We start from the raw sequence: 13,500 nt of genomic DNA on the forward strand, positions 1-13,500 counted from the left end.
ATTCAACAAAAGGTTGGGGCAGGGAGGGTCACAGGAAACAAAGGGAAGAAATGATGTTTACTAGGCTAAGAATTGAAAGCTGTGGGTTATATAAGTAGGCCTACTACTTACTTATTATGGGTAAGCACATATCAGGAAGGTATGAGTTTTGTGATAGTTTTGAGTCTATGGAAAGTGGTGTTTGAGTGTCAGAAATGTGAGAGGGAGAGGATAAAGATGAGAGATAAGAAAGTTAGGGTGCCAAGGGAAATCACTTAGGGACTGGCTGAAAGGATATAGTTTAATTTGTTTGTTTTAATGTTTACGTGTTGTTTTGATTGTTTATTTATTTATCTCCAGGCCAGACTCCAGTACAGAAGGGGGCAGTAATGCACCATTAAAGTTGGATGCCAACCGCGGTTAAACAACAAAGAAGATTTGGGGCGGAACCCTTGGTTTTGATGTTTTCCCGTCGGACAACATTAGTGTGCGCATCTCAGGCGGTACTTTTGGTCAAACTTGAGACTTTCTCGGGAACAAATGGAGACAGTCAACGTGCTGTTTGTCTCCTCGGGGACTCTGTGGACTATAAACTGTCCAAGACGGAGATCCTGAGAGGATTCATCGCAGAGAAACTGACAACAGCCGCGCAGGAAATCTTCGCGGTTGTGGAGAGAACCGTAGCCGGGTACGAGGAGGAGGCTTCGGGTCTGAGGCAGGAGATCGACCGGCAGAGGAGGCAGCTGGAGGCGGTGCTGCAGCCTCGGGTCTCTCTCTGTAGGACAGGTGGGGAACAGACTAGGAACCACATGAAACACTGTGCTTAACAGCTGCTGTTGTTTTAACACTGCACCAAACCCCATTTAAAAACCTGGTGATTTAATACAAGTCTGGAGCAGGGGAGTCCTGGACCAGGAGCCTTTTTAATGATCGAGGTTTCAGCTCTTAGAAGACGATTTTATTACTATTAGGATAAATTTCACTCAGCAGTTACAAAACGTTACATATCTGTAAGAACCTACTTCTACTTCACCACCATTCAGAGGCAAATACTGTACGTTTTACCCCGCAAACTTTTATCACTAATACTTTGCAGAATCATATTATTACAAAATAATATTATCAACAAAAATGTATGATTATTATTACAGGTGAAGCTAACCAGCATTATGAGCTCTGGCTTAATCAGCTGCAACATTAAAGTGAGGAACACATTAATGCATGAATATAATTATAATCCAATAATATAATTTCAAGTTACATTTTTGAATGCAAAAGATTTGTATAGCGGGATATCCCTGATAGCTTTTCACACTGTTTATAAACCTTGTTTACGAAACAGGTATCGCTAAGCTTCTTTGTGAAAGTAACACAGTTAATTAATGTACTATTTATTATATACATATTTATACTACGTGTGTGTTCCTCCTTGTGTGCAGTTATGATGTGAAAGGACTCTTTGTATCTGGACAGTCAGCAAAGGCTTTAAAATATTGTCAAAGCTTTTTTAAAATATTAAGATTTAAATGAAAATGTGATACATTGAAAACAGCTTTTAAGACACTGATCACTAATCACAGAAAACTACCGTGATTGGTTCATTGTCGCTTGTGGCATAAGGACTTGTAGTTTTTGAACCAGGGACAGATGCACGATACACCTGCAGCACCCACACAAACCACGCCAAACTTTATGTAAACAATATTACTGAACAATATTTATAGTAATAACTTCAGTAAAACAGAACAAGGGGAGTGTGTTGCTCTCAGGAGGAGGCTAGAAGAAGCATAATTAAGCATAGTATAATATTAAAACATTGAATAAAGAGTATAATGTTCATTTAATAAAATCCTGTAGTATAACGTTAATATATTAATTATAAAATGTTACTAAATAGATTATAATGTCAGTATACTACAGCCTTCCACTATTATAATATTCATTCTATTATAGCAGTTTCATTTTTGTGGGTTGTTTTCATTCATTAAATCCCTGCGCAAGAAAAATGATCTACATTGGTCTTTAATTTGGTAATGCTAAGTACTAACATAATAACCGTAACATTTATGCAGAACAATGACTTAAACATTTGGAGTAGCACGTCAAACCTTTTTTAATGTCCCGCCCCGTCCAGGCTGTGATTGGTCAGTTCACGGAAAGTGATATTGAGGAGCTCATTGGCTTTGTGAAGTTGTTTCAGCAAACTGCAGCAGATATAACTTCATGATCAGCTAGCCAAACCTAGACCTTTCTAATACGTATTTGCTTCTGTGTTACCGCTCCAGTTGTCAACTTTGTATCTGTAGGTCCTATATCTGTCAAAGAAGGTTACCACAAATGTGCCTTTTCATAATTACTCATGTGTTGCTGACAGTTCTCATCTGAGGGCGTCAAATACTGACACTTTCAGAAAGGCTGACAAAGCTTTATTTGATTGAAAAGGTACCGTTCGGCGTGCATATGAGATGCCCTGTCGAGACCAGAAGCGCTATTAGCTAACTAGCTAATTAGGTAGCTAGCTATGTTGGTAAAAAAGGCATTGACAGCTTCCCAAAGCCCCTTATTCTTACCCTAACCATCACAGTAGTATGTGCCTACACCTAAGTCAGCGATTGTATGCATGTCGACCGGCTAACCCTACAGCTGTGCACATCAGCCGGGCTAGCAGCTACCGTTAGCCTCCTTTGTGTTGCTACTTTGTTAGATTGTAATTATTAGAAATTAAAATGTACTGTTGAATAAGGTTTTTTTATATCTTAAGTATATTCCTATTACGTCATAGTGAACAGTTGAATCTCCAGTGATTAAAAAACGTTTTGTTATCTTGATTTTAAAGATTTAATTGGATCATTTTGAAGAGGCAGATTTGCAGTAACCTCCTGTGACTGACAGAACCATTTTTGTGCATGTGCAGAACGGATCTGGCAGGCGGTACGGATTTGTCACTGACAGTATCTTTGTCACCGTTTTTGTAAAACAAGCAACCGGGCGCAGAATGACTGGTAGGGCTGCAACGATTAGTCAATGTAATTGATGACGTCGACTATAAAAATTTTGAGCGGTTTTGAGTTGAGAAATCAACTGTGTAGAACTTGAATATTGGCAGTTTTACCAAAGTTGATGGTGAATCGAAAATGTGCTCAAACGTTTTTTGGGGTTGAGAAGCTCCACAAGCGCCCGCGAGGTAAGCGGTCCCAGCCACGCCCACAGAGCCCTCTGGTCCCACTTACTCAGATCACTGCAGCAGCAACAACCGAGGAAAGGCAGTGTTTCCTATTCGTTCATTTATTTGTGGCTGACCGCCACATACTGATTTTATTGTATTTTAAATTTTTTTACTAGGCGTATTTGATTGCAGATCATCGCCGTAGCGCATTCGAGCAGCACATCCTCTCGCTCGTCTCTCTCTCTCCCCCTCATGAACACTGCAGCACAAATCTGTCCAACACAACGCTGGCAATGTCGGAGAGACCCAGCTTTAAAAAAGTTATTAGTAATGTGTAACGGTTTAAAGTACATCAAGGAACATCTGGCTCGTGATGCATTGCCTAAAACTTATAAGCACTTTTGGAGGCTGTTGCTTTATTGTTCTAATATTACATTGTTAGTATACAGTTGTGGTTTTAGTACTTGCTTTTAATTTGCTTTTATTTTATATACAGTAGTTCCCAAATAAAAATCTTTGTTATACAGTTAAAAGTTTGCAGAAACGAGTGAAATATAGGAGTAGCCTTCGCTGTCTTGTCTTCTTCCCTGGTTTCCCCCTGGCGTTGATACTGGTGTTCATTATGAATAGTAAAGGCTGTGTGTTGGAGAACAGTTTACTTGAAAGATCTTTAATTAATTAAATTGTTTAAATAGGGTTAAGGGGTGACAAAAATAATCGTGACTAGTCGACGAATCGAATAAATAATTAGCAGATTAGTCGAAAATAGTCATTAGTTTCAGCCCTAATGACCGGTGAGCGGCAGGGGGGCGGAGGGTGACAGTAGGTTGTAGCCGTTACTCTCACACTGTACTCGTAAATCATTTTGTCTGTTCGTACATATCTATTTTTAGGGGCATATGAGACTAAATTTGTCGCATTGTAGAGCCCTGATTATACTTGGACTCGCCATCAATCCAGCTGCTGCCCTTGCAGCCAATGGGATGGCGTGACGTTGCAGGGTCTCTGGAACTAGTGCCCCATTAGCAGGAGATAAACATATTTTTATAGACTTCACAAATCCAGTCTTATGTGTGGTGAGTAATGTACACTGCGGATACATGAACGATTCAAGTCTTTATCTCTGATCCAGATGAACCTGTATGTGAAGAGGAAGAGGCTGGGGGACGTGGACTACCAGAGGAGGAAGAGCAGCAGTCTCGTATGTCCTGTACATTTACTAAAGTACTGTAGTTTACGGCTTTAAATATTTCAGTATCATTAGATGGATGATGGTGATGGTCGTGTGACGATCCAGTGTCCAGCCACACTGCTTGCTTTACGAAAACCTGAAAGGGGGCACGGCATGTAGACATTGCCAGACGAGTTTAGAAAATATGATGTTTTATAAATGAAACTCCCCAACAGTTAAATGTACAGGTCCTGGTACTTGGTGGCTTTCGTCTCTGAGGCTTCTTTGCATCTTCCCATGGGACCATCACTTCTATCAGGATGATCGTCTTCGCCTCCTCAGAATAAGTCACGCCTCAGGGGTGTTTGGGCGACCTGGGGACAGTATCGTTTCCTGCGCATGCCCAACCTCATCGTGGGGGGAACAACCCGTTTCTTTAAAATAATAAATTTATGTAAAATAATACCGTATATAAGGTGATGGTGCTCCACTGCAAATATTTTAAGTACTTTGTGACAAATAAATAACTGAACTGTGTCTTTTACAATCGCGATGATGGCTCAACATTGTTGATGTGCAAAATACAGCCGCTGTGGATGAGAGGCAAGGTGACTGCTGGAAGTCAAAGACGTCATTTTTAAGAGTAGCACATTCGCACAGCAAATCCTCTTGCTCGTCTTTCTCTCTCTCTCTCCCTCATGAATACTGCAGCACAACGCTGGCAATGAATAAAGAACTGAACTGAACTCTGATCCAGACCTTTTCACTTCACAAGTCAAGTCTTATATGTCTTATTTCCTCTTGGCTGTTCCTGCTAACGTAGCCAAAACTCCTCCTGATCTGGTTGTTTTCATTCTGTGTCAATGTTAACATCTGGAGAGTCCCTTCTGTGGCTTTGGGTTGCTGCTGACTAGGGCTGAAACGATTCATCGATAAAATCGCTAAAATCGGTTAATAAAATGCTTTGACACAAATTCTTTGCATTGATGCTTCGTTTAATCCATTTAACTATACAGCACAGTGTTTCGCAGGGACAGTTATTACTGTTGCACATCGCGCTTATGCTGTGAACACGACGTGATTATGATGGCGCTGTTTGCAAAGTGGAGGAAGAGAGAGAAAATAGTGAGGGACAAAGAAGTCCAAAGTATGGGATTATTTCAAGCTAAAGAAAACAACAACTCTGTAAGTTACGTCCTCCACCATAAAATGAACTTATGTCGCCTCGGGGACAGCACGACGGCACCTTATCAGAAAACAGTCGTGTTCTGCCAGCGGACCTCAGAGACAAGGTAACTGCACCTTTTGACTCACCTCCAGCTCTCTCTGTAGCTCAGACGTTTCCTGCTACCTGCGTGTGCTAATCCATCCTTTCAGCCAGATTCTTTGTCTTTATAATCGCCATCTTTATAATAACAATCGCTGATTTCCCGTTTCACATTTCACGTGTTTTCTTGACAAAATGTGGTTTTTAGCGTGTGTGTGTGTCCCTGTCACCAATCCGCTACCCCCGCCAAGCAAAAGTACTTCTTAAATGACGCATCAATGAATCGTTCAAATAATCTATCGAAGCTTCAAATACTCATATCATTGTTAGCTGCAGGTCTCTTGTGCTTTGGGGTTCTTCCTGACTGGAATCCTCCTCATACCATAATTTTTACAAACCAAACATTCAGTCGATTAATAGAGAATATAATCAGCAGATTAATCCAAATTGAAAATAGTCATTAGTTGCAGACGGACAAAATTGTGCAAAACGAGCTCCACCTCAACAGTAAAATCCTGCTTTTACATTAACACATTAATAATAATGATCTCATGATAAATATATAATAGTATAACAGTCACAGGGGGCATTTTTCTGCTTTGAGTAATTTTACTTGATTGTACTTTATTTTCAAGCACCACTCTACACTTTACTCCTGGAAGTTAACAAAGAAAAAGCTGCACAAAGCACATTTTGTTGTTGATCCATCCTATATAACAAAATCTCAATTTTGACTCTTTTTCTGTAAATCTTTTGTTCAGATGTGGAGGATTCGTGGAGCTGTGATGTCTTAGGCCACATTGAGGAAGAGGCGGGTGAAGATGGGGGGCAGGAGTCTGCTGAGGAGCCAGTACAGAGTACTAGTCTAGATGAGGAGGATCTAGGGGACCCGGATCATCAGATAACAAATACAAGGTTCAAATATGATATGATGTTACCACACAATATGTTTCCTTGGGAGTGGAACAAAAATATTTGGGTATGTGGGGTTTTTCTTTACTTGATTGTTTCCTTGCAGAGGTCAGTGTGTGAAGAGGAAACGGAGTCATCTAAACCTCAGAGTCTGTCTATTAGAGGACTCCCAGACCACTGTGCTCACAAAAGGTGGTAAGTTTCCAACATGAAAGTGAAATGTTAAGTTAGGATGTTGATTGCTGAGAATACTACAATTTGATGTATGTGTGTTGTTTTTGGGGGTGTGCATTGGAGGTAACACAACAGTCCTGTCATAAATCTTCCTACATGTTCTGTTAGTTTTGAGTTTAGTTGTGCTGCAGTTGAACTGTGTTATTCGAAGATGTGCTTGTTATTTATCCACCATAAAAAAGTGGAAATTACTAGTGCAAACTAGTGCATTCTTTAGGCATCTCCCGCCTGAGGTGAGTGGTCTCTGGACGAGCCATGGAAAGGATGGAGCACACAAAGGTGCTCGAGCTCCATGCTATAAGTTTGGCTGAGGAGATAGATAAATATGGCACAGCAGAGGTGCACCTGTTTGCCTCAGAATCCACAACCCAGTGCTCCCTTTGGTTTTCACTGATGGAGGAAACAAGTCCGCTTTCCGCCATTCCCACTGATGACGGTTATTTTGCACAGAGTGCAGCTTTTAGACGGGGTCCCATGGTGCCTGTCCAGGAGGCGAGGCCTGCTCTCGCAGCTGGGGGGCCACATCTGGCATCAGAGCCCGGAACGCCTGCAACTATGGTCATGGGTCTAGGCAGCTAGGGTCATGTGACCAGGCAGTAATCCAAAGCATTAGGAACTCCAGAGCACCTTCTACTAGGGCACTTTATGCCAACAGGTGGAAGATCTTTCAAGAGTGGTGTAGTCCTCTATGCCGATAATACTGCGTTTTTTGCAGTCTTTGCTAAAGAAAAAGCACTTCACTTCCACCCTTAGGGTCTATGTGGCTGCAATTTCTGCCAGTCATATTAGAGTGGATAACCAGACTGTGGGGTCTCATGCCCTGGTGACCCTCTTCATATAGGAGCCCAGCGACGAAACCTATCATGGTATCCTCACGAGACCTACCTTTGGTGCTGGAATCTGGAGCAGGCAGAACTAAATTGGTGGTCAGTGAAGGTTGCGTCGCTGCCATATTGTCAGTTAGGGTTAGGAATCTCTAGACACCTTCAATCACGCTTCAGAGGGCTTTGATGTGTTTATAAAACAATTATTGCTGCATGTTTTTTTCTAAGCAGGATTTCTCTTTTTTTATTGTGAAAATGGATTTTTGACATTTGATTTTTGTTTCCACAGGCATATCCGATTTAAGCTGAACAGTGTAGACATACATCTTAACTAATTGTTGCCCCATTTAACTAGCTGAAACTAACGTAATAAAACGAAAACGTAATACTCTCTTACAATAGATCTGAATGTCATGGGAGTTTCCTTCAGCTATTGTCTCTCCACTGTGCCATTCAGAGGCAGCAGCACTACATCCCTGATGTAGATAAACAGCCGATTAATAGACAGAAACTTACACGCTGCCAAAACGTTCTGTGCTCTATCATTTCTGTTTCATCCGTGAGACTATTTGTCATGAAAAAACTATTATGACAGTTATTCTTTGGGTCAGAGGGCGAACTGAGGAAGCTGCATACAAAAGTTACTGTACCAAACAGTTTGGGACGAATACTGTTACATCCCTAATAGGGCGGCAAGATTCTAGTTTCCACTACTAATGTTTTGCAGTTTTATCAGAATGGCCGTAAAACAATCATTGAACTCTGTGATGAATTTGTTTGTGTGTTAGTGTTAAAGCACCTAGTGCAGGACTTGAGATGTGATCGAGGCCTGCAGGAGAACGACTTCCTGGACCTGCTGAGGTCCACCTTCCCTCAGCTGACCGGACACTTTGATGTCTTTACCACTGACACAACCAGGACATTGACGCCTCTGAAACTAAACACGCTGACACCAGAGGAGATCCAAAGGTCCATCCAATCCATAGGGAAAGGAAGATCAGCACTTTATATTCGAGCAAAGGTAGATCTACTTATTTTACCAATGGCCTGGAACATAATATGACACAATTTATGTCTTGTGATATTCTCTGGAAAGTGCAGATCAAATTAAACCTGGGCAGTGTTACTTACACTACTGTACAAAAGTTTGGCAGGTGTGAAAAAAATCAAGCATGTTTCCCCCACACATTGAGTTCACTGGTTAAAACTTGGAATTCCGTTACAAGACGTGGACACGGTGGCTATTTTTACAAGCACGGACCAGGTAAAGCAACAGTGAACACACAGTTGCCGAGGTTGGTTTTGATTGTTTGATAGGCTACATAATTAACAAGCCCGCATGCGGCGCACCGGCTGCCGTGATAACCGATAGCGGCTCAACATTGTCTGTCAGCCACGATGGCATTATCTATCGGCTCAACCCTAATAAATTATATTTATCAATTAACAACATACAAAGTAAATAAACAGGAGATAATCTTAATTAAATCCAATGGCAAAAAATTTTACACAGTACTGTGTTTTGGTGTCTAAGTGACTAATGGGTACAAACAGTTTTGAATTGGTACAGTACATCGCCACTAAAAGGGCTTGTTTTTTCAACTGAGCTCCGATTGTTCTGACAACATTATGAAAAGGACCCTTACAGAGACCATTTTGTTAAAGAGTGACTGACTCACATTTGCACCGTTATATTCCCCTGCAGAGAAAAGACGAAGCAGTCAATGACACGAGCAATGATAAAAACAGGCCACATGCAAGGTGAGTCAAAAAAATTCAATGAGCATCTTTATGAGCTTGGCGTCAAAAATACAACTTTACATATTAAACAGCAATCAAGGATCAACTCCTCCCTGTCCTGCTAACGTACGTTATCTTCTCTTCTTGTATAATAATGCTGAAATGTTTAGTTCAGTGTTTGACTTCATATTTCAACAAAGCATAACCCAGTACATTTTGAAACTGCCAAAGATGAAGGTACATTTAATAATGGTACTCTATATTTTCTACCTTCAGTTCCCACAACAATCCTCAAGAAAAAGTGGAGGTCAACAAAGCAGATCGTGTGTTCAACTCGAGATGGCAACAAGTGGAAGCAGAGAAAAATAAAGAATATGGAATATCAGATGACTTTAGTGCTCTTTCTTCTGCTTGCTCTGCAGCTGAAAGGGACGATGATGATGACGTTGATGATGAGGTGGAGGAAGATGACGGAGATGAAGAATGGAAACCAGACAAGAAAGATGAGGAGCTGAGGGAGAGTGACACTGAACAGAACTCATCAAAGACGATGACGAAACCGAGGGAAGTCGAACATTCAGGAGTCATTACAAAGAAAAGGAAACAGGTGCAGTCGTCTCTGAAGGCGTCGACTGATCAGAGCGACGCTCCTCTGTCCTGTAAAGTCTGCCAAGCTCTTCGTGGGTCAATGAACATGTTGATCAAACATGCCTGGAGTCATGTGGACGATCCAGAAAGGCTCTGTGGAGTTTGTGGAGAACATCCAGAGTCTGTAGAGGAGCTGAGGAGTCATCTTCAAAGTCACCAGAAAACACACCGCTGCAACGTCTGTGGAAAGTCTTTTCTCACTGTTGTTGGTCTGAATAGGCATGCTACTCTACACAGAGGAGAGAGACCATACAAATGTGATGTTTGCCATAAAGCGTATACGAATAATTTTACTTTGAAGACTCACCGGTGGAAGCATGTGGAGGATAAACCACACAAATGTGATGTCTGTAATCAGTCTTTTGCTTTTACACAACAGCTGAGGGTTCACAGCAGGACCCACACAGGTGAGAAGCCTTACAGCTGCGATGTGTGCGGTAAATCTGTCGGTGACCTTCGGTCTTTATCCAGACACAAGTTGGGTCACACTGGGGAGAAACGTTACAGCTGTCAGGTTTGTGGGAAGCAGTTTTTAACTCCTGGAATAGTAAAGGAACATGAGAAAATTCACACTGAGAGAGAGAAAACGTACCTCTGTGATATTTGCTGCAAAATGTTTCCCACAAGAGGTCAGTTAAAGGTTCACCTGAAATCACACAGCAAGGAGAAGATCATGTGCAGCGAATGCGGTAAAGGATTGTCATCTCAAGGAGCTCTGAAGAGACACATGTTAATTCACACTGGAGAGAGACCGTACGGATGCTCAGAGTGTGGAAGAACCTTTAACAAAAGGAGCATTCTCAGGGCCCATCTGACAACCCATTCAGTCATCAAACCATTTGTCTGTGGGGTTTGTGGGAAAGGTTGTGCTCGCAAAGAATACCTGAAGGTCCACATGAGGACCCACAACGGCGAGAAACCTTACCAGTGCACCGTCTGCGACAAAGCCTTCACTCAGAGCCACTGTCTGAAAACACATATGAAGAGCCACCAGAGGGAAGAACAGCCAGTGTAATGGCCCCATGTTGATGATTATTCTGTTTATCACTTTAATTTTGCAGCTGGTGAAAGTGCAGCTGATTTGAATTTTTAGGACACTTCTAGCTTGTGAATTTAACTAACTATCATTAGTTACATCATTTGCTATGTTTGCTCGGTATTTGTCATGGAATTGGATCCAACGCATATTGTGCTCAGTTTTATCTTCATACATATTTTCTTCATTTCTTCTTTACTTTCATACATGCTTTAATGGTAAAACTAGAACTGCAAGCAGTTATAAGTGGGGTCCAAGTCGAGTCGACCTGGGCGCCCCGCCGTGGCTTCGGGGGCCCGTGGTGAATAAATGACCAGAGTTTGAAACGTAGATATAAAATTAATTTATGTCTAAGCAAGTTTTATTTCATATCAATTAACTGCACCACCTAGAGACCAAATTTCATACAGCCCCACTGGAAGGCGTGCCACATAAGGTCCCCAAGTTTAGTGTAGATCGGACATCCCTAACCTAAGATAAGACATTACTTCCTGTTTAGAGCGTTTGGTGTAAATATTTGTTAGCTTATAAATCTGAGTTTTTTGCATATCAATACGTGCCAAGTTTGGTGCCGCTCAGACTTGCGGTTTCGGAGGAGTTATATTATTATATGTTTTTCAGTTGTGGCGATGTAACAAAAAAAACACATGATGGCACAGAGGCGCGTCCTATCCCATGCAATTCAGCAGTATCTCCCAAACACAGACATAACATTTGTGCGATGTACTGTCGCGTAGTTATGAGACGAAATGTCCTTTGGTTCACATTGAAATGAATAGGATTTTCCCACGGTATCTGAGCATGGATTATAGCGCCACCTATAAGCCGAATTTCACCAGATTTTGCAGCTGTCATCAGGGGAACATGGGGAACAACTGACCCAAATTTGGTATCAGTCTTACTTGTGGTTATATAAAATACATATAAATCAATCGGATTTTCTTTACGTCTTTAATCTGCAATAACAGTGCCACCTATGGGCATGTTTGGGTCAACTTTGGTCCCTAGAGACAAGGGACTGTCCTGAACAAATCGGCTCAAGTTTCATGTCAATGCGACGTGTGGTTATAGAGGAACGAATATTTCATGTTCAGTAGAGCCCCCTAGGGCCAATTGCACCAAATTTTGCAGCTTGGTGTCGATCGGCCATTCCAAACCTAAGATATGACATCACTTCCTGTTTTAGCGTTTTGTGCAAACATTTGTTAGCTTATAAATCCAAAAGTTTTTATTTTGAGTGTCAATCTGAGGAGCACAAACTTTTATCAGCTTGGTACAGAAGAATAATTATGAAAATCAGAACTATTACAATCGGGTTCCCAGCTCTGCTGGTACTGGGAACCGTGATGCCTTGTAATCGCACTTTCCAGCCCCACTCCGGCTTGGACCCTTAAAAAAACATTCATTTTCTCATATTGTCCATGTCAGCAGCACTTCTATTCACTCTGTCCGTATTAGGGCTGACCCTTAATAGTTGAAGATTCGACTATTAGGGGTCAGCCCTAATACGGAGAGATGAACCACACAAAGAATATTATATCATTTTTTTAAATGGCCGGCTACTTGAAATAGACCCGCGAGGAACCACAACATGCGTGCAGTTGTCGGCAGCACGGCATGCACGCAAAACTCTGCACAAAACCAGTGAATGGCAGGAGAGAGAGAAAAGGGTCAACAATAATCGTCATTTTAGCTAGAAATTGAATGAATAGAGGCTGCAGCTTCTTAAGATTGTAATTGCCCTAGTCCGTATTGACTCTTGTCTCTTTAAGGCCCCCCTTCCTAAAAGCCCATCTTCTTCTGATTGTCCAACTTCTGGAGGGGCAGCAACTAGACAGATCGGTCTGGCTAGGCGAGACTAGTTAGCAACCAATGCTGATTACAGTACCAAAACACAACTTCCATCCATCATCAACCACTTATCCTGCGTACAGGGTCGCTGGAGCCATCCCAGCTGACATTGGGCGCAAGGCAGGGTACACGCTGGACAGGTCGCCAGTCCATCGCAGGGCCACACATAGACAAACAACCACTCATGCACAATGTAGGGTAACCAATCAACCTAGCCTGCATGTCTTTGGATGGTGGGAGGAAGAGAGAGAACCCGAGAGAAGCCACGCAGACACGGGGAGAACATGCGAACTCCACACAGAAAGACCAGGGCAACCAGGGTTTGAACCTTCTTACTGTGAGGCGACAGCGCTAACCACTGCACCACCGTGCCGTTTTTTCCCCCCTCGCTTTTGCTTTTACAGTGTGTTTTCGGTTAATGCAATTTAATTGTTGCCCATGAATGGCTTATTCAGTGTTTGGAGTCGGCTGTCTATTTGGGTATGTGCATTGTATTTTATATGGAAGAGGATTAGGGCCACATGTGAAAAAGGTAATTGAGTTAAGGGAAAAATAAATAATAATAATCAATTAAATAAATGTTTTACATGTGGACCTAATCCTCTTCCATAGTTTCATGCCTGATTTTCACTCACCAAATAAAGTTAGCGTGAATTAAGGATGGATTATACA

The 13,500-nt window shown here is 41.8% G+C and overlaps 1 protein-coding gene across 2 annotated transcripts; it reads left to right on the forward strand.

Moving 5' to 3' along the window:
• The first annotated feature begins 425 nt into the window (after positions 1 to 425).
• Positions 426 to 11,320, forward strand: LOC119912278 (zinc finger protein 2-like). 2 transcript variants are annotated; one of them, XM_038731407.1, is made up of 7 exons: positions 426 to 765; positions 4,278 to 4,346; positions 6,345 to 6,498; positions 6,602 to 6,690; positions 8,342 to 8,574; positions 9,259 to 9,314; positions 9,570 to 11,320. In XM_038731407.1, exons 1-7 carry the CDS (start codon positions 441 to 443, stop codon positions 10,954 to 10,956), a joined length of 2,313 nt encoding a protein of 770 aa, XP_038587335.1. In that variant the 5' UTR covers positions 426 to 440; the 3' UTR covers positions 10,957 to 11,320. The 2 variants fall into 2 exon arrangements, with proteins under 2 accessions (XP_038587335.1, XP_038587336.1); XM_038731408.1 differs by lacking the exon at positions 4,278 to 4,346.
• The last annotated feature ends 2,180 nt before the right edge of the window (positions 11,321 to 13,500 follow it).

This window comes from Micropterus salmoides, unplaced genomic scaffold (assembly GCF_014851395.1).
Source record: "Micropterus salmoides isolate LMB-PRFRI ecotype aquatic unplaced genomic scaffold, ASM1485139v1 Ms_hic_scaffold_2, whole genome shotgun sequence".
Lineage (NCBI taxonomy): Eukaryota > Metazoa > Chordata > Actinopteri > Centrarchiformes > Centrarchidae > Micropterus > Micropterus salmoides.